The 19,806-nt window shown below is 45.5% G+C and overlaps 2 protein-coding genes across 4 annotated transcripts in view; one reads left to right on the top strand and one right to left on the bottom strand.

The window, feature by feature from the left end:
• Positions 1-14,944, top strand: part of WDR3 (WD repeat domain 3) — a 28,652-nt gene extending 13,708 nt beyond the window's left edge. Inside the window, exons 13-26 of the mRNA XM_081844919.1 lie at positions 116-201; positions 518-653; positions 1,173-1,229; positions 2,004-2,104; positions 3,580-3,691; positions 3,815-3,949; positions 4,247-4,297; positions 6,617-6,682; positions 7,806-7,898; positions 8,347-8,394; positions 8,769-8,812; positions 11,177-11,305; positions 13,046-13,139; positions 14,310-14,944. Coding sequence (XP_081701045.1) covers positions 116-201; positions 518-653; positions 1,173-1,229; positions 2,004-2,104; positions 3,580-3,691; positions 3,815-3,949; positions 4,247-4,297; positions 6,617-6,682; positions 7,806-7,898; positions 8,347-8,394; positions 8,769-8,812; positions 11,177-11,305; positions 13,046-13,139; positions 14,310-14,465 — 1,308 coding nt within the window. The 3' untranslated portion in view covers positions 14,466-14,944. The remainder of the gene's footprint in view (positions 1-115; positions 202-517; positions 654-1,172; positions 1,230-2,003; positions 2,105-3,579; positions 3,692-3,814; positions 3,950-4,246; positions 4,298-6,616; positions 6,683-7,805; positions 7,899-8,346; positions 8,395-8,768; positions 8,813-11,176; positions 11,306-13,045; positions 13,140-14,309) is intronic.
• A 975-nt stretch (positions 14,945-15,919) lies between these two features.
• The window catches only part of SPAG17 (sperm associated antigen 17), an 80,162-nt gene continuing 76,275 nt past the window's right edge, over positions 15,920-19,806 (bottom strand). For 2 of the 3 annotated variants that reach the window (XM_081844694.1, XM_081844696.1), the window contains 3 exons: positions 18,798-18,942; positions 17,352-17,489; positions 15,920-16,183 (listed from right to left, as the gene is read on the bottom strand). In XM_081844694.1, the coding sequence (XP_081700820.1) occupies positions 17,353-17,489; positions 18,798-18,942 (282 nt within the window). In that variant the 3' untranslated portion in view covers positions 15,920-16,183; position 17,352. Of the gene's footprint in view, positions 16,199-17,351; positions 17,490-18,797; positions 18,943-19,806 lie in introns of all 3 variants that reach the window. The other variant, XM_081844695.1, reaches the window with a different exon arrangement.

Genomic DNA, 19,806 nt, shown 5'->3' with positions numbered 1-19,806 from the left:
ATGCTTTTGTATTTTTATAGTTTTTATTTTCATTGTAAATCACTTTGATACTTTTTGTAGTGGGAAGTGATCCATACATTTGATGAAATAAATCTGAATTTTCCTTTCCCATCAGCGTGGCTTTGTTACAGGAGGTGCAGATAAATGTGTCAAGTTCTGGGAGTTTGAACTGGTGAAGGATAAGGACAGTGTCCAAAAGAGGTGAGGGTGTTTTTTCAGGAAGCAGAGCACATCTGAACTCCACATTTTGTCCTCACTCTCTTGGGAGTGTGCAGTTCCCTAAAAAATAGAGCACAACATTGTCTTCCCATCTGCTGACATCTGCTTCCCAACATAACTTTCTCCTCCCTGGGAGAATGTGGGGAGAAGGGTGGGTGTATGGCAAACCTCTGAAGGGACACTAAACACCGAGGTTTGGGGTCTCCTTGCCTAAGAACTTGCAATGCACATCTAACAAAGCTTTCTGAATTTACTGGGCAATACCAGTTCCATCAGTTTTATGCTTATACGATCCTAGGCTTTCTGTGAAGCAGACACGCATCTTGCAACTGGATGAAGATGTACTTTGTGTACGGTACAGCCCCAACCAAAAGCTTTTGGCTGTAGCCTTACTGGACTGCACTGTGAAAATATTCTACACTGATACCCTCAAGGTAAGCAGCACTATCTTTGGAAATTTAGGTCCAAAACTCTGGGAAGCAGTTGCCGCTTGCTGTGATGGCCTTTTGGTTCCCTCATCTTACGTGTTTTCACTGCGAGATCTTGGCAAGTTCATTATTTTTCAGTATTCTGCAAATAGGGATGCAGAACTCCCCATGTGAGTCTGTAATAAAGAGGAGGGTCCAAAGTAGTAGAATGTATGCTTTGAATGTACAAGGCCCCATGGTCTAATGCTGCCAACTTCATTTAAATGGATGTGATGTGATCAACATTGAGACTTTGGCAAGTTGCCATTCAAAAGCAGAAAATACTGGGATAGTATTTTCAGCTTTTGGTTGTGAGAGGATGGTGGAAAGGGCAAGGTTTTTCCACACTTCTGCACACTTTTCATACATTGCTTTGAAATGTTTTTTTGTTTGTTGTTTACAATCAAGTGGCGTATATAAAATTTATGCCATTAAATAAAGAAACCTGTAACTAGCTAATATTCATGTCGTCTTCTTGCTTCCCAGTTCTTTTTGTCTCTCTATGGACACAAGTTGCCCGTGCTTTGCATGGATATCTCCTATGTGAGTATGCCATTTGTTGGAGATTTTGGCATTCTTCAGTGATGGAACTGCATATTGCAGTTCTTCTCCATGACAAATGCAACCCCCCCCCCCCCAGTTTTAAATCTTCTCTGTGCTGCTTCATGCTAGTCTCATAATTAATACAGACCATAGAAAGGCATGAGTTGAATGAAGGCAAGAAGTTGTAGCCTTGTTATGTTGAGGAGCTCTTGCTCCCCCAGTGGTTAGCTTGAAGGCAGCCCAAAGCTGTGTCCATACCTACTTTGGTGTGTAGACATGTAGAATCGGGGCAATGTAACTGTAGTTCTCAAATTCTGTTTTCAGTGAGAAAGTTGAGTAATGGGGTGAGGCTGATTCATCTTTTCTGGCAGTGTGCAGCAACATGAGATTGTTGTTCTTTTAACTTTGGAAAATTATGTGCACTGATTGGAATAACGAAGTGCTTGTCTATTGGGACATTCCACGGGGCATAAATGGCTGGTGTAATGAAATTAAGAGAGTAACACAGAGCTTCTTGGAGCCTGAGTGCTGCTTGCCTGCCTGCTGGTAGGGATACCCATATTAGGTGCACTGAAATAAGACACCTAGAGTTGGCTGCCTGATGATGAGAGCTAAGAAATTAATTTGCTTCACTTTCCTTGAAGCATAACACAAGACCTTGTTCTGATCCAAAAAAGTGTGTGTTACTTGACAGGACGATAGATGGAAGCTGGGGGTAATCATGCTCTCACATCCACAACTGTGTTCCCTTTTCTTTCATTTTTTCTGTTATAGGATGGGGCATTAATTGCAACTGGCTCTGCTGACAGGAACGTGAAGATCTGGGGCTTGGACTTTGGAGATTGCCACAAGTCTCTCTTTGCCCATGATGACAGGTGGGCAGATACCAAAGGGCACCTAGATGCCCCTGGTGTAGCATTTCTCCCCGCCCTCAAGACTAGGTTTCTCTGGTGCTTAAGTTCACAATTGTCATAGCCTCTGTGGAGTCCAGCATACGGGGCTGCATTCTGCAAGCTTTAGGCTAGAATGCCCATTAAGTTGGCCTTGCTGAATCTTCTAGTCTGGAGCCTGAGGAATGCTTCTTTCCATCCCCTTAACTTTGGCATCAGAGACCTCAGTGGAAGGGCAGGTCACAGGGCCTCAGCTGCACAGTTCTGTCACCATTCATTGGTCTCCCAGGTTAGGAATATTAAGCATGTTGCTATGAGTTGATCATGTTGTACGGTGTGCGTTTTCTTGTAGGGATGATTGCAGAGTGGAGTCCGGAGGGAGCACACTCCCCACCCGCAGGCACCACAGTCTGCCTGCACCGTGTGACCTTGGGGGGGCGGGGCACCCCCCCTCACAGACAAAGCCACAGCTATCTGTACATCTTACCCTCTGTCTAACCCTTTGCGGTCTCGGTAGTCTGCGGTGTCCTGTCTGTAACCTTTGTCTCTGAGACCTTTTGTCTCCTTCATCATACACTGTGCAAGGGGAAAATGACGCGGTGGAAACACGTGCCAAAATAACTTTGTACCACCCCACTGTGTAAAGGCACAGCCCAAAATGTATCTGCCTGGTTTGCATATTTGTGTCAATAAAAGGAGGCTCCGCAGGACTGGCCAGCAGCCTGCATGCAGCTCACCTGTGTGCAGTTCACCTGCATTATCAACTCCTGCCTCATGTCCATCACTTCATTTTCTTATTGTGGATTTGCACTTGTGGTACTTAAGGGACCAGGGGGGCAGGGCAGGCATTCACTGCTTGTGTCTATGTGCTTTGGGATCTGAGTTTTTGTAGGAAAGAGAAGCCGCAGTGTTTTAGCCCTGAGCTTTTGCTTCCCTTCAAGACATCACATAACTTGCTAGCCCTTTCTGTTCACAAAACCCATGAAAACAGTTCAAGGAAAATGCTGGTGATAGCTTATTTAAGCCATGCTTGGATTAGAACTATTGATTTCAGTGAGTCTACTCTCAGGATGACTACCATTGAATATCACCTTTGGACCTCACTGGAGAAATCCCTAGTGCTCCTATCATTTTTAAGTTGAATGCAACATAATGTTGCATCAGTCGTGCTGATGGGACTTCTGATGACAGCAGCAGATGCTTCTTGGCTCTCCTTGAGTGCTGTTTCATGGCTGCTAGTGTTTCTTTTAGAAGCACCTGGGCTTCTGGAATGGAAGCCACAGACTCCAGAGGGAAGGACTAAGGACAGGAGAATGGAAGGAAGTGGCAACTGAAGTCATAGCTGCATGTATCTTTTCCCTTTCTAAATAACCTCTGAGAAATGTAGAAATGTTACTATGAATGTTGTGTTGGAAATGGTAGTGATCTGATACTCCATATCTTTCTCTTGTTCTCTTTAGTGTGATGTTTCTTCAGTTTGTACCCAAGTCCCACCTCTTCTTTACAGCAGGGAAGGATCGCAAGATTAAGCAGTGGGATGCTGATAAGTTTGAGCATATCCAAACCCTGGAGGTAAAATAGGAGACGTGTGTATTTGCCAATCTGGAAGCAGAGATCGCTTCTGTTGATTGCTAGACATCATGCAGAACGGTCTCTCCCCTTTCGCTCCTCACTATCTGCATCTCTGATTTGTAGGGACATCACCAGGAAGTGTGGTGTTTGGCACTCAGTCCCAATGGAGACTTTCTCGTCTCCTCTTCTCATGACAAATCCTTGCGTCTCTGGGAAAGGACCAGGGAGCCCATTGTTCTGGAGGAGGAGAGAGAGATGGTAAGAAGTGTCATCCTGTGTAAGAGGGTACCTTTGGTATCCACTCTTAATCTTAAAAGGGATCCAGATTCCAGTTCTTGTGCATCTTTTCCTTTTAAAAATAACTAAATAAATTTGTGTGTCCATATTTTGTGGCATTCTTTCCAAGGTTGTTGTTTTTTAAGTTACTTTTGGCGTAAAAGGACCGTGGGAAGGAGATATGTACTGGAAAATGTGCTGCTTCAGGTATTCTGAATTTGAAGCAGTTGTGTTTTAGTGCTTGCTAATGCTGACAAACCGAATTATTTTCCTCTGCAGCAAAGAGAAATGGAGTATGAAGACAGTGTAGCAAAGGAGGACCAGCCTGTGGTAAGTAATATATGTTTGCACATTCAAACGTTCTTGCTCCAAAGTCAAGCAGAGGAGTTTCCTGGGAGTCTCAAGATGCGATTCTCCAGCTACAATGGAAAGTCCACACATTTCAGTGCTTTGGGGGATGTAAAATATGTCAGCTCACATTTCTTGGCTGTGTTTGTGCGTGACATTTCAAACGCATGTGTCAGAGCTGCCTCTAGGTCCCAGCTCACAGAGGACCAACGCTAGCCAGTAATAACGTATAAAAGTCTTTATTGAAGGTTAGTTTCCATTTCCAAACCGCAGCGTGCAACTCTACGTCTTAGAAGCTAGACCGGCGAAGCTCCATCTGAGTCTCCGCCTCCTAGACACCAGTTTAAGACTCTAGCTTTACTCCACCTCTTCCGTTGTTCTTTCCTCCTCTGGGTCCTTCTGCCCCCTGGGGTTTCCTCCTTTCTGGACTCTTCTGACGCTGACCCCCCTGAGTCCTGCCCCTCCTTCCGGCGGGCTTTAGGACCTGGCTCCCTATCCGGGCTGCCTGCTGTGCCGCTCGCCTGTACATTTGAACTTGGCACGCGCGCCCAGCCGGTAACTTTCCTCTTGACCATTTCCCCGCTCTCCGATGGAGGCGTGGTCAATCCTGACTCATCTCCTCTCGCTGGTGGTGAGAACACTGGTCCCGATGCCTGGGACTCCTCCCCCCCACTGCGCTCTGGTGGGGAAGCTGGTCCTGATTTCCAACTGCTGCTCTGGGAGTCCCCGCTGGCCCCTTCCTTCTGGGGTTTCCCCCTTGGCACCCCTCTTGCCCTGGCCATCGGCGCTCCCTTCTGTGAATCTTCCGATTCGCTGGAGAGGCTCATGGAATCCCTCGGACCACTTTCATCTCCTGTGCTTCCCTCGGATTCCTCCCCCTCGCTCTCCATTTCCTCCCTCTCCTGTGCCTCTGCTCCTGAGCCCCTGACAGCATGTTTTGGGTTACCGATTAGATTGAGCTTGGAGATAACTTGAACACTTGCTCTGGTAATTAAAATAACATTCAGTTCTCATTTGTGCCAGAATTGTCACTTAATCTGGTTTCCAGAAAAACCATCATATGCATTTTGGCTTACCACTTACAAAGCGCCAGAAATGTTCTGAGCATCACTGCACGCATATTAGGCAGCCCTTGCTTGCAGGCTCACAATTGTAATACAAAAGCAACGCAAGCTTTGGAGTAGCTGCTTCTTCATTGAATGATGGCTGGGACCAAGTTGATGTTTTTCCAGGGAGGCAGGTAGTGCAGCCTTCCTGTGGCCCCTTCTAGATGGTAGAGGCCAGAATGTGCCTCCCCTAGCTCTGCAGTCCCAGGAGAGGGGGGAAAGCAAGCTTCCTACACACCCTTTTCTGGACCATGTCATGTGGCTCTCCTCCTGCTTGAGTGAGGCAGGGGAGCAGTTTCCCACTGGAAACAATACCATGATTATTTCAGATCCCAAGAAGCAGGTATGCTGCAAAGCCAACTGCTTGAAGATTTTCTGAGGAGTGTATTCAACTAACTTTTACTCAGGTCTAAAAACTTCAGTGGGTCTACTCTGAATGATAGTTAACTAAAACCCTGTATTTGATTCTAAGTGAGATCTTAACATTTCTAAACAAATTAAATAGATATTAGTTGCTAACCCAACAGTTCATTTGATGAAATATGCAAGGAAATGAATATGTATTTAACAGAATTCAGCATTGCCCAGACAGGGTCAGCTATGCTTCAGTGCAACAACATTGTGGTGTTTCTGTAGTGGAAGAACATAAACAAAAGAGCAAAATGTAAACTGCTTAGGTGGTCTTTGTCAACTAAGGAGTATACAAATCTTGTAAAATAAAATGAGAAAATTGCCCTTAGTAGTAACCCTCAGCAGTAACCCTCATCACCCACTTCAGTCTGGAAGCAACAGCAGCTCATAATTTTACCACAGCAGACCTGTTTCTGTTTTATATGCCTTGTGTCACTTGGTTCATAATTTCTTCCCTGCTAATGAAACAAGGAGACAGATTGGCACTGTGTTGTTGTTGGCATCTGTCTGTCTTGAGAGACGCTTTGGGGGGTGAAGTCAAGCCACTGAAGAATCACAGCATCTCGGCCTCACTGATGTGGTCCAAAGGAAAGCAGAGCGATATGTTTTGCACCAGCTTGGCTTTGCACTGAAAACTGCAACAGGTTAACCCTTCCTGTTCTGTTACCATTCAAATTCAAACACAGACCAATGCAACTGTTCTAAGGCAAACTGGAGCTAAAACTGCTTTGGCCATCATGATGTTACAGAGGCTGTGACACCATTTTTTTTTGTTTCTTTTCAGGTTCCTGGGGAGACTCAGGGAGAGGCTGGGTTAGCAGGAAAGAAGACCATTGAAACTGTCAAGGCAGTAAGTTTGACCCTCCAGGTTCCTTAATGCGGGGCACTCATTAGGGAAAAATGACTTTCTGACTCTCTAGCTTGGAGTGTTCTGTTTAAAGCTCTGGTTACATGTTAGTGCTAGGGAGAGTCTCTTAAGGAATCACAGCTTTTAAACTGAATTAGCCTTCAGCGACCTCTTCAGTGAGAGATGGAAATTGCCCATAACATGCAAGTCACGTCTTCTGTGACAGAGATGTGTTGCTGACCTCTGCAGAACTCCTCTTGATGATCACCACACTTATTTTTCTACCAGTTCTACAGTTGTGGGAGAAAAGGCAGCACTTTCTCAGCTGCATTTTGCATGTCCTCTTGTTTCAATGGCACTTAAAGCCATGAGAGGTGGAGTGGGCACAGAGGAGGTTACAGCAGTCTGCCACCCCCCAACAGCCACCATGAGGATCAAAAGAAGAAGAATTTCATTACTTATATGCCGCCCATCTGACTGGGTTGCCCCAGCTATTCTGAGCAGCTCCCAAATATTAAAAACACAATAAAATATCAAACATTAAAAGCTTCGCTATACAGGGCTGCCTTCAGATGTCTTCTAAAAGTCAAAGAGCTGATTTCCTTGACATGTGGTGGGAGGGCATTCCATAGGACGGGCACTACTACCAAGAAGGCTTTCTGCCTGGTTCCCTGTAACCTCCACTTGTTGCAGTGAGGGAACTGCCAGAAGGCCCTTGGAGTGGGATCTCAGTGTCTGGGCTGAATGATGGGGGTGGAGATGCTCCTTCAGGTATGCAGCTATTTAGGGCTTTAAAGGTCAGCACCAATCCTTTGAATTGTTCTCGGAAACGTACTGGGAGATCCTTTATGTAGATCCTTTATGGCCGGTGCTACACGGTCCCGGCAGCTGCATTCTGGATTAGCTGTAGTTTCTGAGTTACCTTCAAAGGTGAGTGCATTGCCGTAGTTCAACCACTCTGGCGAGACAGTGCACAGGCAGGGCCTCAGCCGTCTCACCAGGTGAAAATGTGTTTGATTATTCCACCCTCTTGTGCATAATCAAATGGATGTTCAACTATCTACTCTGCATTATCACAGCACCTTCATTTTGTTGCGCTGCTGATGTGCCATTTTTGTGTTTGTAGGCTGAACGGATCATGGAAGCCATTGAGCTGTACAGAGAAGAGACAGCCAAGCTGGAGCAGCATAAAGTGATCTGTAGAGCGGCAGGAAAAGAGGTAGGAAGGAGTTGTGGTCTGTGTTCTGTTCAGCACAGTGTGGTGCCAGTTTCTTTCTCGGAACACTTTTAAAAAATCAAAGAGAAGGAGATCTAAAAGGGTAGCACAGTTGTTTGGTGATCTCACGATGTGTGGTGTGCAGTTCATTTATTCATTTTATGTGTATGCTGCTTTTCCACCAAAAAATAAATTAAAATGCTCGAAGTGGCTTACAACAAAGGAAACAGGAGTACTTTTTAAACAAACACTACAAAAGGAGCTTTATAATAACATAGCAAAACAATAACATAGTACCAATTTCATAATAACAAAGCAAAACAAGGGTAAACGTAATAACATACCCAAACCGCCGCATTTCAATAAAATAAATATAACAGTATTACTTAAACCATTATGCCTTTCTGCAGAAAGATGTGTGCCTGACTTGCAACCTGCTTTCTTTCTGCAGGTTCCTCTTCCAGTAAACCCTGTTCTCCAGGCATATGGCAATATTTCGGTAAGTGAAGTGTGTGGCCGCTTTCTGGAATTTTGAGACATGTGGAATGTTAAGCTGCCTTTTCCTGGCATTCTTGTGTTCCAGATGGTGTGCAATGCTATGGAGGGGAGGTGGGGAGTTGTCATGGGTTGGGGTATGTGTGTTTTGATTAGTTTGACTTACTCTATTATTCTGCTGCTGCCTGTTTCGATAAAATATAATTGTCTTAAGAAACTGAGACACTGAGATTGGTTTGCAGGCCAAACCTTTCAACACTCTGAGTGGGATGTGGGGTGGGAGTTCTTTATAGAGCCAGAGAAATCGTTATGAGATACAGATTTTTCCATAAGAAATTTCAGCTAGCAATGAAATCCACTCTTGCCCTTTTCTTGTAGCCCTCTGCTTACGTACTGGATGTCCTCAAGAAGGTTAAGTCAAGGTGAGTACCAGGAAGCTGCTTCAAAGTATTGTGAATGGCTCATAGGTTTGACTGAAGGAGGAGCTGAGGCTGGAATAAGATGGTTACACCAAAGTTGTGTGTCCTCTGCAAATTCATGAAACATGAAAGTAGTTATTTCCTGGGAGGTTTTTAAGCAGATGTTGGATGGCCACCTGTCATGTATGATCTAGTTGAGATTCCTGCATTGCAGGGAGTTGGACCAGATGACCCTCAAGGTTCTTCCAGCTTTACGGTTCTATGATTTTATGTGTTGACACAGCTTGCTGTGAGAAGGCATTTGAATCTGAGTAATTGAATCTGGAATATAAGATCTGCAGGTGCTGGAGATGTACAGTACACAGAGTCCTTGACTATTGGGGTTGTAAGTTCTTTAGTGCTCATAGTGCATGGTAAGGTAAAGATAAAGGGACCCCTGACCGTTAGGTCCAGTCGTGACCGACTCTGGGGTTGTGGCGCTCATCTCGCTCTATAGGCTGAGGGAGCCGGCGTACAGCTTCCGGGTCATGTGGCCAGCATGACTAAGCCACTTCTGGCGAACCAGAGCAGCGCACGGAAACGTCATTTACCTTCCTGCCGGAGCAGTACCTATTTATCTACTTGCACTTTGACGTGCTTTCAAACTGCTAGGTTGGCAGGAGCAGGGACTGAGCAACGGGAGCTCACCCTGTCACAGGGATTCAAACCACTGACCTTCTGATCGGCAAGTCCTAGGCTCTGTGGTTTAACCCACAGCGCCACCCGTGTCCCTCCGATAGTGCATGGTAGCGAGGACCAAAGTCAGTACTCTGCCACCAGAGTGCTTTTGACTGGAGATGGCAGGCATATGTGCAGGCTTTAGGAACATAGGAAACTGCTTAGCACTTAGTCCAACCATTGGCTCACTTAGCTCAGTACTGGCTGCCCTGACTGGCAACAGCAGTTCTTCAGGATCCAGGCAGGAATCATAGAGTTGCCAGGATCTGAACCTGTGTGCAAAGCAAAGGATCTACCTCTGAGCTCTTGTCCTTTCTCATTGGGAAACAGGCACTGTGAGGTTGGCACTTGTGAGTGTATTTAACATTGCTTACAACTTCTTTGCAAAATGATTAGCGAACTTTCTGCAGCAAGTCTTGTTATGGAATGGCGGGAAGTTTGTGTCCTGGCGGAGCTGTGGCTAGAAATTGCAAGAGTTGACATTTAAGCCTCATTCCATCCAGATGATCCCTGCTTTGCTGATCGGTCGCATGAAGTTCCTTCCTGGGAAAGCAGGCAGTAACAGTGGCAAGCAACTGTTGGGAAAGCCTTGCTTTGGTGGAAGCTGTTGCCCTGCCACCTTTGTGCTAGAGAAGGGTGGTCCAATGTGCTCCCTCAAGTCCTTATTTTGGGCAGTCCTCGAAAACATTTGACAACACCCCAACCCTCACACTACCTCCCTAAAGCTAGGCAAGTGAGGTGCTGGACTTTTGGAAGGAGGCATGAGGGCTCTGACAGCATCCTGAAATTCTCCCAACTCCTTCCCAAAGCCTCGTTGGCACTTCCCCAGCTTTGGGAAGGAGATGGGAGGACTCCAGGACACTGCCAGAGCCTTGTGCCTCCTTTCCAAAGCCCAGCGCTTCCCCCTTCTGCATGGCAAGGCAGTGTGCAGCCCATGGGATCAGTGTCAAAGGACTCTTGTGGCTCATTTGGTATGAAAAGTTGGGTCCCCCTGTGTTAGAGGCATCCCACTGATAAGGGCTTGTTATTATAGCTTGATGCTAGGCCTGGGCGATGTATTGATACATCATCCAGTGTGAGAGCCAGTGTGGTGTAGTGGTTAAGAGCGGCAGTCACGTAATCCAGGGACCCGGGTTCGCGTCTCCGCTCCTCCACATGCAGCTGCTGGGTGACTTTGGGCCAGTCACACTTCTCTGAATTCTCTCAGCCCCACTCACCTCACAGAGTGTTTGTTGTGGGGGAGGAAGGGAAAAGGAGATTGTTAGCCGCTTTGAGACTCCTTAAGGGGAGTGAAAGGCGGGTTATCAAGTCCAAACTCTTCTCTTCTTCATCCAGGATCAGTTTGAGGGTCAGGCTGCCATAGTGTTTTGACCCAGCGGTATATTGCAGGTGAGGCTTGCTTGCCAGCCAACACCTTACCTTCCTGCTCCGGTCGAGCAGGTGGACGGTCTCCTTCCTCCTTGTTCTGGGTGCTGGTGGCGGTGGGAGCGGTGGCAGTTTCACCCGAGTGCCTTGCAGGGCCTGGGCCGATGTTCCTTCCTTTTCAGCATTGGGATGTATCACTGAATTGCTGATGCATTGAAATGTTGAAACCTGAAATTGCCCAGCCCTACTTGACGCCCCTACTTTACTCTCCTCTCTTCGTCACAGTGAATTGGAAGAGTCTCTGCTGGTGCTGCCCTTTTCGTATGTGCCCGACCTCCTTGAGCTCTTCAATCAACACCTCCAGTTGGGTTCAGAGGTGGAACTGCTATGCCGAGCTCTCCTGTTCCTTCTCAGGTAAACCCCACGGCTGAAAAGAGTGCAGGGAAGCTTCCTGGCTTTGAAGCTGGTCATGTCTAGCCCTGCACCTTGAATGGTTCTGACCAAAAGGTGAATGAGCTCTATGGTACCATAGAGACTTCCTTTTATTCTTAAAACATAGGCTTTCTCAGTGCTTCCAGTGACATTAACTTTATTAATAGGCAAGTGTTGACAAACCATTGCCTCTTCAATCCCTCAGGCAGAGCTATCTTTTAAGAGGCTTTCTCTATCGCTTATTTCAAATAGTAATTTCCAGCTGGACAGTAAACTGAGTTGCCAAACAGCAGCACATTCCTTAATTCTGTTTCAGCCCTTGTATAGGGAGAAGACATCATAGTCTCCGTTTAGGTCTGGTCTTGGCAAAACCAGACTTCAGTGTGAACTGCTCTGCTACCTCTCCGTTTTCTTCCTCCTCCCCTGCAAATTGAGGCATCATGATAGCCTTAGGAGAATGACCAGAAAGCTTAAAGGCTCTTTCATAAGCTCTGTATTTCTCCATCAGATATGTCACTTAATCATCAAACTTGGCGTCTACAACATGGTGTCTCTGAGTGCAACAGCATCTGTTAATAGCTCTCCTGGCACCCGAAAGAAGCCTCTGCCCTCCTCTTCTGCCTACTTTGCCAAGAGTTTCTCCTCTCTTTGGAAGTGGGATTGGAGCACATTCTGCCTGGAAAACTACAGAGTTGAGAAAGGAAATGGAAGACACGTTGCTGACTCCCACTTCCTCTTTCAGATGTCTAGTTTTGTAGGTTGAGCCTGGCGCCGAGGTAGAAAGCAGAGTGACCAGAAGGGAGAGCAGAGAATGAAAAGAGGAGGGGGGAGAGTGGTCTGACCCAGAAGAAATGGAAAGAGTGTGTGTTCTTTCTCTCTGGGGGGCTCTGTGCTTGTTTTTAACCCCTTTTCCTTTCTGGTTGTATGTTCTTGCTTTGCTCCCTCCTCTCCTGTTGGGGAGGGCGGGTGTTTGCTTGCTACTCTCCCCACCCTATTTCTCTCGGTGGTCTCCTTGTTGCGTCTCCTAATCTCTTCTCTTTGGGGGATCTGTTTTTTACCATGACCAAATACAATGAGATCCAACACTGCAACAATGAAACCCCCCCCCCAATTAACATGACAATTCAATAGAAAAATGACTGCCCTCCACTTTCTGTTTTACTTTACCAATGTGAAACACTTCAGATTGAAGGGTGTCATCTTGTCGGTCCTTTGTAAGAGTGTGAAACATCTCACTGACGCTCTGGGCACCTCTTAATCAACCAGGAGGCCAGAAAAGAGTAGATCTTATACAGTGGTACCTCGGGTTACTTATGCTTCAGGTTACAGACTCCACTAACCCAGAAATAGTGCTTCAGGATAAGAACTTTGCTTCAGGATGAGAACAGAAATCGTGCTCCGGCGGCACAGCAGGAGCAGGAGGCCTCATTAGCGAAAGTGGTGCTTCAGGTTAAGAACAGTTCCAGGTTAAGAACGGACCTCCGGAACGAATTAAGTACTTAACCCGAGGTACCACTGTACTAGGGATTATATAGCTATATATGAAATTTCATGCATATCAGTTAATATCTTGACCCTCCTCCACGAAAATAGCTGTTTATTTGGCCGTTTTCCTATGTTGTGAAAAGAGCCAGAAAAGAGTAGATCTTATAGATTAGTCTGGAAACCAAAACTTGGCAGTCTGACAGTGAATTTTGAGTTCCCTCCCCACTCCATCCCTAGGATACACTTTGGACGGATCACAACCAATCAACTTCTTGTTAAGGTGATGGAGGACCTGAAGAAAACCACCATCTCTAAAGTCAGCCAAGTGAGGGTAAGTAAGTGTGCACCGGTGGGAAATTTACACAATCTATGGGTAGTGTATGTAAAGGGTGCAAATTCTGGATGCCCATCAGCTTTGCCCAAGCCGCACTGCCTCTTGATCCCTCTTCTGGTGTCCATAATGGCGTGGGACAGCAAGTAAGTTCTGGTTATCACACGTACAGTGCCATAAACCTCTAATTATGAATCTTAGTATTTGAGATTTGCATTTATTATAATAATAATAATTGCATCTTTGCAGATTAATCTTGTACCATTTTCCAATTTAGTTTCTTGAGTCTGTCCAGCTATGCTAGCAATGTGACGAGCTTAATCATGGGGTCAGAGCATATGGTTTTGTTGGGGACATTGCTGCAAAAGGCCTCCGTGGCAAGCGGTCTTTGCCTTGGCTGGAACGTTTGCAAGGACTTTCCCCAGGACACCATTAGCACAACTGCTGCTTCCATGGTTCGCTCAGATGGAGAGAAGCAGGGAGGCTTGTGATTGTGGTGGTGAGGACGACCCTGATTGAAAGTATTTGCTGTAGACTGGGTTTCCATCACAATCCACACCTTTCCCTCTGCCAGGAACACAGAAAAACTATCAATGTGATGGGATGAATAATTTTAGCAAGCACTGGTTGTGAAGGCTCTTTCAGGAGTAATTGTGTTGTGACAGTAGCATGTGCTTCTCTTGTAACAAAGCAGAGTTAAGCATGTGAGCTGGGAAATCCTTGCTAGCCTGTTACTTTTTCCAGATTTAGGGGCCCACCTGCAGTTGAAGGAGGATAAAGTTGGAATATTTTATTGGGTAGTTGTGAAGATTACTGAGGAAATGAACACTGTGCTATGCTGATGGTTCTATCAGAGCAAGATTTTCGACTTCCCAGACAAAATGATCCCCTCTCCTTCCATGCACTTTTCTGGAAGTGTTCTCACTCCGAGCCAATTTTTTTTTGGGGGGGGGGAGGGAGGAGATGGGAAGACTCATCACACAAATGGAAGTCCTTGCAGGGACTTCAGCTGATAGGGTTCATTAGCTGAATCCTGCCCACTGTCTCTGACATAGTTTGGTATTAAAACAGTAGGGAAAGAACCACTGAAGTTGGCAAGTGATGGCAAAAGCATTCCACGTCTGCCCTCTCCCTGCTTCTTACGTAGGTCTACTTATGTTCTGTCTATAGGATGTGCTGGGATTTAATATGGCCGGCCTGCAGTTCCTAAAGAAAGAAATAGAAGCGAAAGATGAAGTGACTTTTTTTGCTGATGCTACTGACCGATTTGAGGAGAAAAAAAGGAAGAGAAAGAAGAAACAGAAAATGATTCTTGCAATGGTCTAATAGGAGCATTTTGGGTTTGTCGCTCCAGGAGAATGTGGGTTTGTCGCCTCCAGCACAGAGGGGTGTAAGCCTAACCCGAGCTGCGTCAGATTGTCACTCACAAATCAAAAGGGAGGGGCCAGAGAAGGATCAAAACACTGGCGCCCCCTCCCCAGCTTATATTTCACCTACTGTTTGCAGCAGCTGCTTTCCCTGATCTGTGGCCTTGGCACCTTTTAAACAGACCTCTCTCCCTGCCCATCAGCGTAGTAACCCCACATCACACAGCCAATTGGATTTGGGAATGAGTCGTCACCAAGGCTAAATCATAAGGGCAGTACTCCCTGCCCTCACTCAAGTGGACCAGTATTTTTGCCGCTTTTCAAGAGCATTCCGCCTCCTCCACCACCGTCAAAATTTGGTGCTGATGTGTTGAGTGAAGCCTTTCCCAAAATGTACTTGTTTAGCTAATCCCTAGAATTAAAACTTCTTTGCAGTCTTTTTGCAGAATTAAAACTTCTTTGCAGTACTTATTCACTGAATGTATCCATCAAGCAATGTGGTGATGCCTTTTCTGAGAGGGGATGCATAGACCTTGTTTAGATGCTCCAATACGGCCACATTCCAAATGCAAACCAGTAGCTAAATTATTGTGTTAGCTCTTAAACCAAATTGGCTACAGGACTGAAAGGTCTAAGGGAAATAAGTAATATCCCTCACTTTATCATTATCAACGTGTCTCAGGTGTTCAAGACATTTTGCATTGTCCGCTCTTGAATAAACTGCAGAGGTGTGTATTAATTTGTTCACAGAAGCAAACTTGTCCACTACTCACATTTGGCTCACTTTGGTTTAGTTCAGGAGTTGCCAGCCTGTGAAGCAGCTTTAGGGAGCTGGGGACGGGTGCTTGTGTTGCATGTCAAGGGGTTATTCTGAGTGTCTATTAGATTGTGGTGGTGAAGGTTATTCATGCATGGTGTGTGAGTCTGAGATGAATGGCAGAATTTAGAAGCTTGAAGCTCATTTCTACACACTTGAAATGCAGGATAATTCCTTTCACATGCCAGTTTCTTTAGCCAAGCTAGGGCACTCAAAAACCACCACCAGAGGTTAAATAAGGAGGCACACACTTACATGGGAGTTTTTATAGAATTTCATAGTTAACCCCACTGAACTCAAGATGGTTTACTTCAAAGTAGATATATAGGATTGTACTGCAAGTTACATTTAAATCTTCTACCTTTAGTTAACAGATACATGTGCCCCATCAGCCACAAAAGCATTTCTCTCCAGTAAAACTGCTTGGTGGTAGCACAAATGGAGTGGAAAGCTCATTTCCCAGGTCCACTGTTAAATAAAATATTGTCAAAGTCCAAATCAGAGAACCACAATGACGAACTAAATTTTATTGTTAAACGTTGATGCCTAAAAATATATTAATAAGCTAATGTAGCAGGTGAACACCACTGAAGTATCGATGGGAAATTTTTATACTTCAAAAACATCAAGATGATATTGCTGCTAGATAATTTTACCATTGTTGGGCTGTTGTGATGTTATAATCACCATTCCAAGCCTGCCATGGTCTGTTTTGAAAAACAGCAACAATGTGAAGTTAAAAGATAGCCGGGCTGTGTTAAAAACTTCATTGTAGTTCTTGTTGCAGCATTGAAATTCCAGCGCAGGGTAATGTGACAGTTTGATCACTAAGGAGAAAATTCGCCCACTGAGAAACGAGTCTGAAACCAAGAAAACTGAAAATTTCAAAAATTGCCTTTTTGTGCTTATTTCACTAATCTTAACAGCACTTGTGGATAACCTCCATGTGGCCAAGTCACCCTCCTACCACTGAATTCATCCCCTGGCTGAATTTTACCTAGTGTTCCCCTCCCCACTTCAGAAACAAATCACATTTCTCTCAGCTTGCCAAACAGCTTTAGGGCAGGCTGTGAGGAGCACAGAGCCATCCCTTTCTGAATGTAAACGGCATCCCTCCCAGCCTACCAAGCAACTGGCAGGCAGAGGGAAGCGTGGATGTGACAGGGAGCAAAGGCATTCTGGGAGAGCCATGGTGTTGGTCTCCCCCCCCCCCCATAAATCATGCTGCAGTAGGTGAGGTCCTGCGCCGAGGGCCTTCTGGCAGTTCCCTCACTGCGAGAAGCCAAGTTACAGGGAACCAGCCAGAGGGCCTTCTCGGTAGTGGCACCCGCCCTGTGGAATGCCCTCCCATCAGATGTCAAAGCGATAAACAACTACCTGACTTTTAGAAGACATCTGAAGGCAGCCCTGTTTAGGGAAGCTTTTAATGTTTGGACTACTGTATTTTAATATTTTGTTGGAAGCCACCCAGAGTGGCTGGGGAAACCCAGCCAGATGGACGGGCTATAAATAAAAAATTCTTCTTCTTCTTCTCTCCCTGCTGGAGTGGAGAGAGTATTTGAAAACCCTGTGTGCATATGCCCAGGTCACTGGCATATGGCCCCTGAGCACTCGCCCACTGTTGCTTGGGGGCAAAATGGTTGCTCACCCCTAATTTAGAGGGGAACACTGCAATTGATCAGTATCAGAACAGCTAAATCTGCTTCAGGAGTCAAATGCAGCAAGAAGTGTCGACAGCAGTTCCTCCCCAACCACAAGGGTTCAGTGTAGGAGCCCTGGCAGGGAGAAAAGGGGTAATAGATTTATCTTCCACTTGTTTCCAGAATGGATGCAACCTCAGCTAAAGCCGTTCTGGTCCTCTCCTACCCCAATCTCTCAAGTTATTGCTATAGCAGTAATCCTTGACCTGTTGTCTTAAATGGTGAGGAAGGCAGTGCCATGAAACTATTTTGGACTATGACACCAATGCCGGTGGCCTCCATACATTTGGCAAGGAAGCCAGCGCTTAAATGCAATTAAATTACTTACGTTAACCAGGTAGCTTGTGGGGTAGTATAACTCTAAAATGGGAGGTTGGGGTTTCTGAAACCAGCTGAGTGGTAGAAGCCTTGCCCCCTTGAGGATAGTTGGGGGGTCTGCTGTCATAGATGTTGCTTGTTAAGACTGGTGAAAGGCATGTTAAGGATGGATGTTGCTTTGTGAAGCACTTGTGTGTGCCCTCTTAATCTATATAAAGAGCATCTCTTCTAACCGGCAGAGGACTGCTTTGGCCATTAAGTTCCGGCTGGCACTTCCACTTCTGGTGACAAAAAGGGCATTGTGAAACTAGTAAAGAACAGAGATGGGAGCAAGCTTCATTAACCATGAACCCCCAAATTTGGGATCCCCTGCAAACTTGTGCCATAGTTTTGCAGCTTCCTCCAAGCTGAGTAATTGATACATTTGTTGCAAAACTTTGTCAAAGCTTTGGAGGCGACCCCAAATTTCAGGGTTCATAGTTAATGAAGCTATGGGAGCAGGCTGATTCAGGAGACGAGCTGGTGTTATTTAAGTAGAGTTTAGCTCACAACTGGGATGTGAAGTTGGGTCCTCTCCAAACTCTTTCGCTGGATGATGAAGGGCAGCTTCAATGATCAGCAGCTTCCCAAGTTCCTACAAATGGTGGAAGGGGCAGAGGTGCCGCCCTATTCCTCATTGGTATCTAGGAGTTTACTAAGCAAGCATATGACAGTGGCCTTCAAAGGTTGCCACACAGAAGATGGAGCAGAGGTGTTCTCTCCTGTTCCAAAAGGCAGGAATAGAACTAATGGGAGGGAGTTGCATGGGTGGAGTTTTCTACTGTTCCTATCATTGGTTTTCTTCTTTTCTATTGTGTTTGTAAATCACTGTGAGTAATTTCCAGGAGAACCTTACAAAGAGCATCTTTACAACATCAGAAGAACCCCAAGAAGATCAAAAGCCATTTGGCAGTTGGACAGACTGTCCCTAGTGGTGGTAGACTCTCCTTCCCTGGACTTATTTAAGCTTAAATTGATACTGTTTTTTTCAAAGCTGCTGTTCAGAGCATATAGGATTCCAACTACGCCCAGTCAATGATAAGGAGAAGATTTCTGGCTGAAAGGGCAGTGGGACCACAGGATGGCCCTGTAAAAAGCTCTAAACATTTAGCCTTTATATAATTCCCTTCCCAAACATTAAAACAACATTTTGAAGCGACTTGGGTTGCGTAAACATCTCCAAGGGTTGGACTTTACCCCCAAAGGCACACACTTCCCATTGTGTCCCGAGAGAGACAGATGTCAACAATAAACACCTCTCTCCAAAAGTATTTTAAGGGACTCCAAAGTCTTCAAAATAAAGTAACTTGCTCCAAGTGTATGGGTGTGGGTTTTTTTTTGGGGGGGGGGGAGTTCTGTGGCTGTCTGTGCAGTAAAGAGACCAGTTTGTCCTGCACAGAAAAGCGATAAAGGATATTTGCTTCCACAGGTAGGAAGAGAGTTTCCGTTTCTGTGTAAATTTCGATCCGATGGGAAACTTCACCTGCTCCCTCACTGCCTTCTACTCCAATAGCCATAGCATAAATATCGACTTCCAGCTCTGTTTGCAACCCAGAAGCTACCTATAAAAAAAGGATCATTAAAAATGAGCAAAGCTAAACTCCTTCATAAATGGTTTTTCTCACACTATGCAGGAGGACACCAGAAACTGTTAACTGAAAAAAAAAAAGGTTGAAGCTGAAAGTACCCCAGATTAGTTGGACTCACATTGAGGGCTGTTTGATCTACCAAAAGGTGAACAAGGACCAGGGGAACAATGGATGAGGAATGGGAGAACCTCGCCCACAACGTTGAAGATGGTGACGCCTCATAGAAGGTGCATGGATGTTACAAAACAGGACGTTACACCTCCAATAGAATCCTCTTTACCAGCCTTACTATACAGCAAGTAGCTCCCAATGTGAGCAACAAGCTGTGTGCAGAGAATTCAAACACACCTATTTTTATTTTTTTTTAAAGGATGTGTGCTCTGCACTGTTTGCTGTAGAAGAATGGGCAGTAGCATACCGGAAGCCCCTTTGGATAAATTATTCTGAGGACTGTCCTTGGATCAGACAATTGGAATGTCTTTTGGCTTAGTGGCCTTTTTTAAACCAAATGATGTTTCTCATTGCCGCTGGGGGTGGGTGGTGATGGTTAAGCATCAAAAAATAAAATTCCCTTTTTCTTTCTTTTTAACAGAGAAGGAAAATGAAGAGCTGCAGATTTAGAAGAGCGGGGAAGTAAAAGCAGGCAGGAGTTCAGAAAAATCTTAAGCAAGAGAACTGCTCTTCTTAGGCAAGGCAGGAAAAGCAACAGGAGAATGCACTTGGGGGGATGGCCAAGTGTGCCTGCCTCGTGATAAATTGAGATTTGTCAGGATTATGAGAGCTGAAACTGAGATTCAGGTAGGGTTTCATAGCTTCGAATGCCTTTTTCAGAAAGCT

The sequence above is a fragment of the Podarcis erhardii genome (genome assembly GCF_964252035.2).
Source record: "Podarcis erhardii genome assembly, chromosome: 17".
NCBI lineage: Eukaryota > Metazoa > Chordata > Lepidosauria > Squamata > Lacertidae > Podarcis > Podarcis erhardii.
Note: the sequence above shows the minus strand (reverse complement) of the source record. Positions and strands in the feature narration are given on the sequence as shown.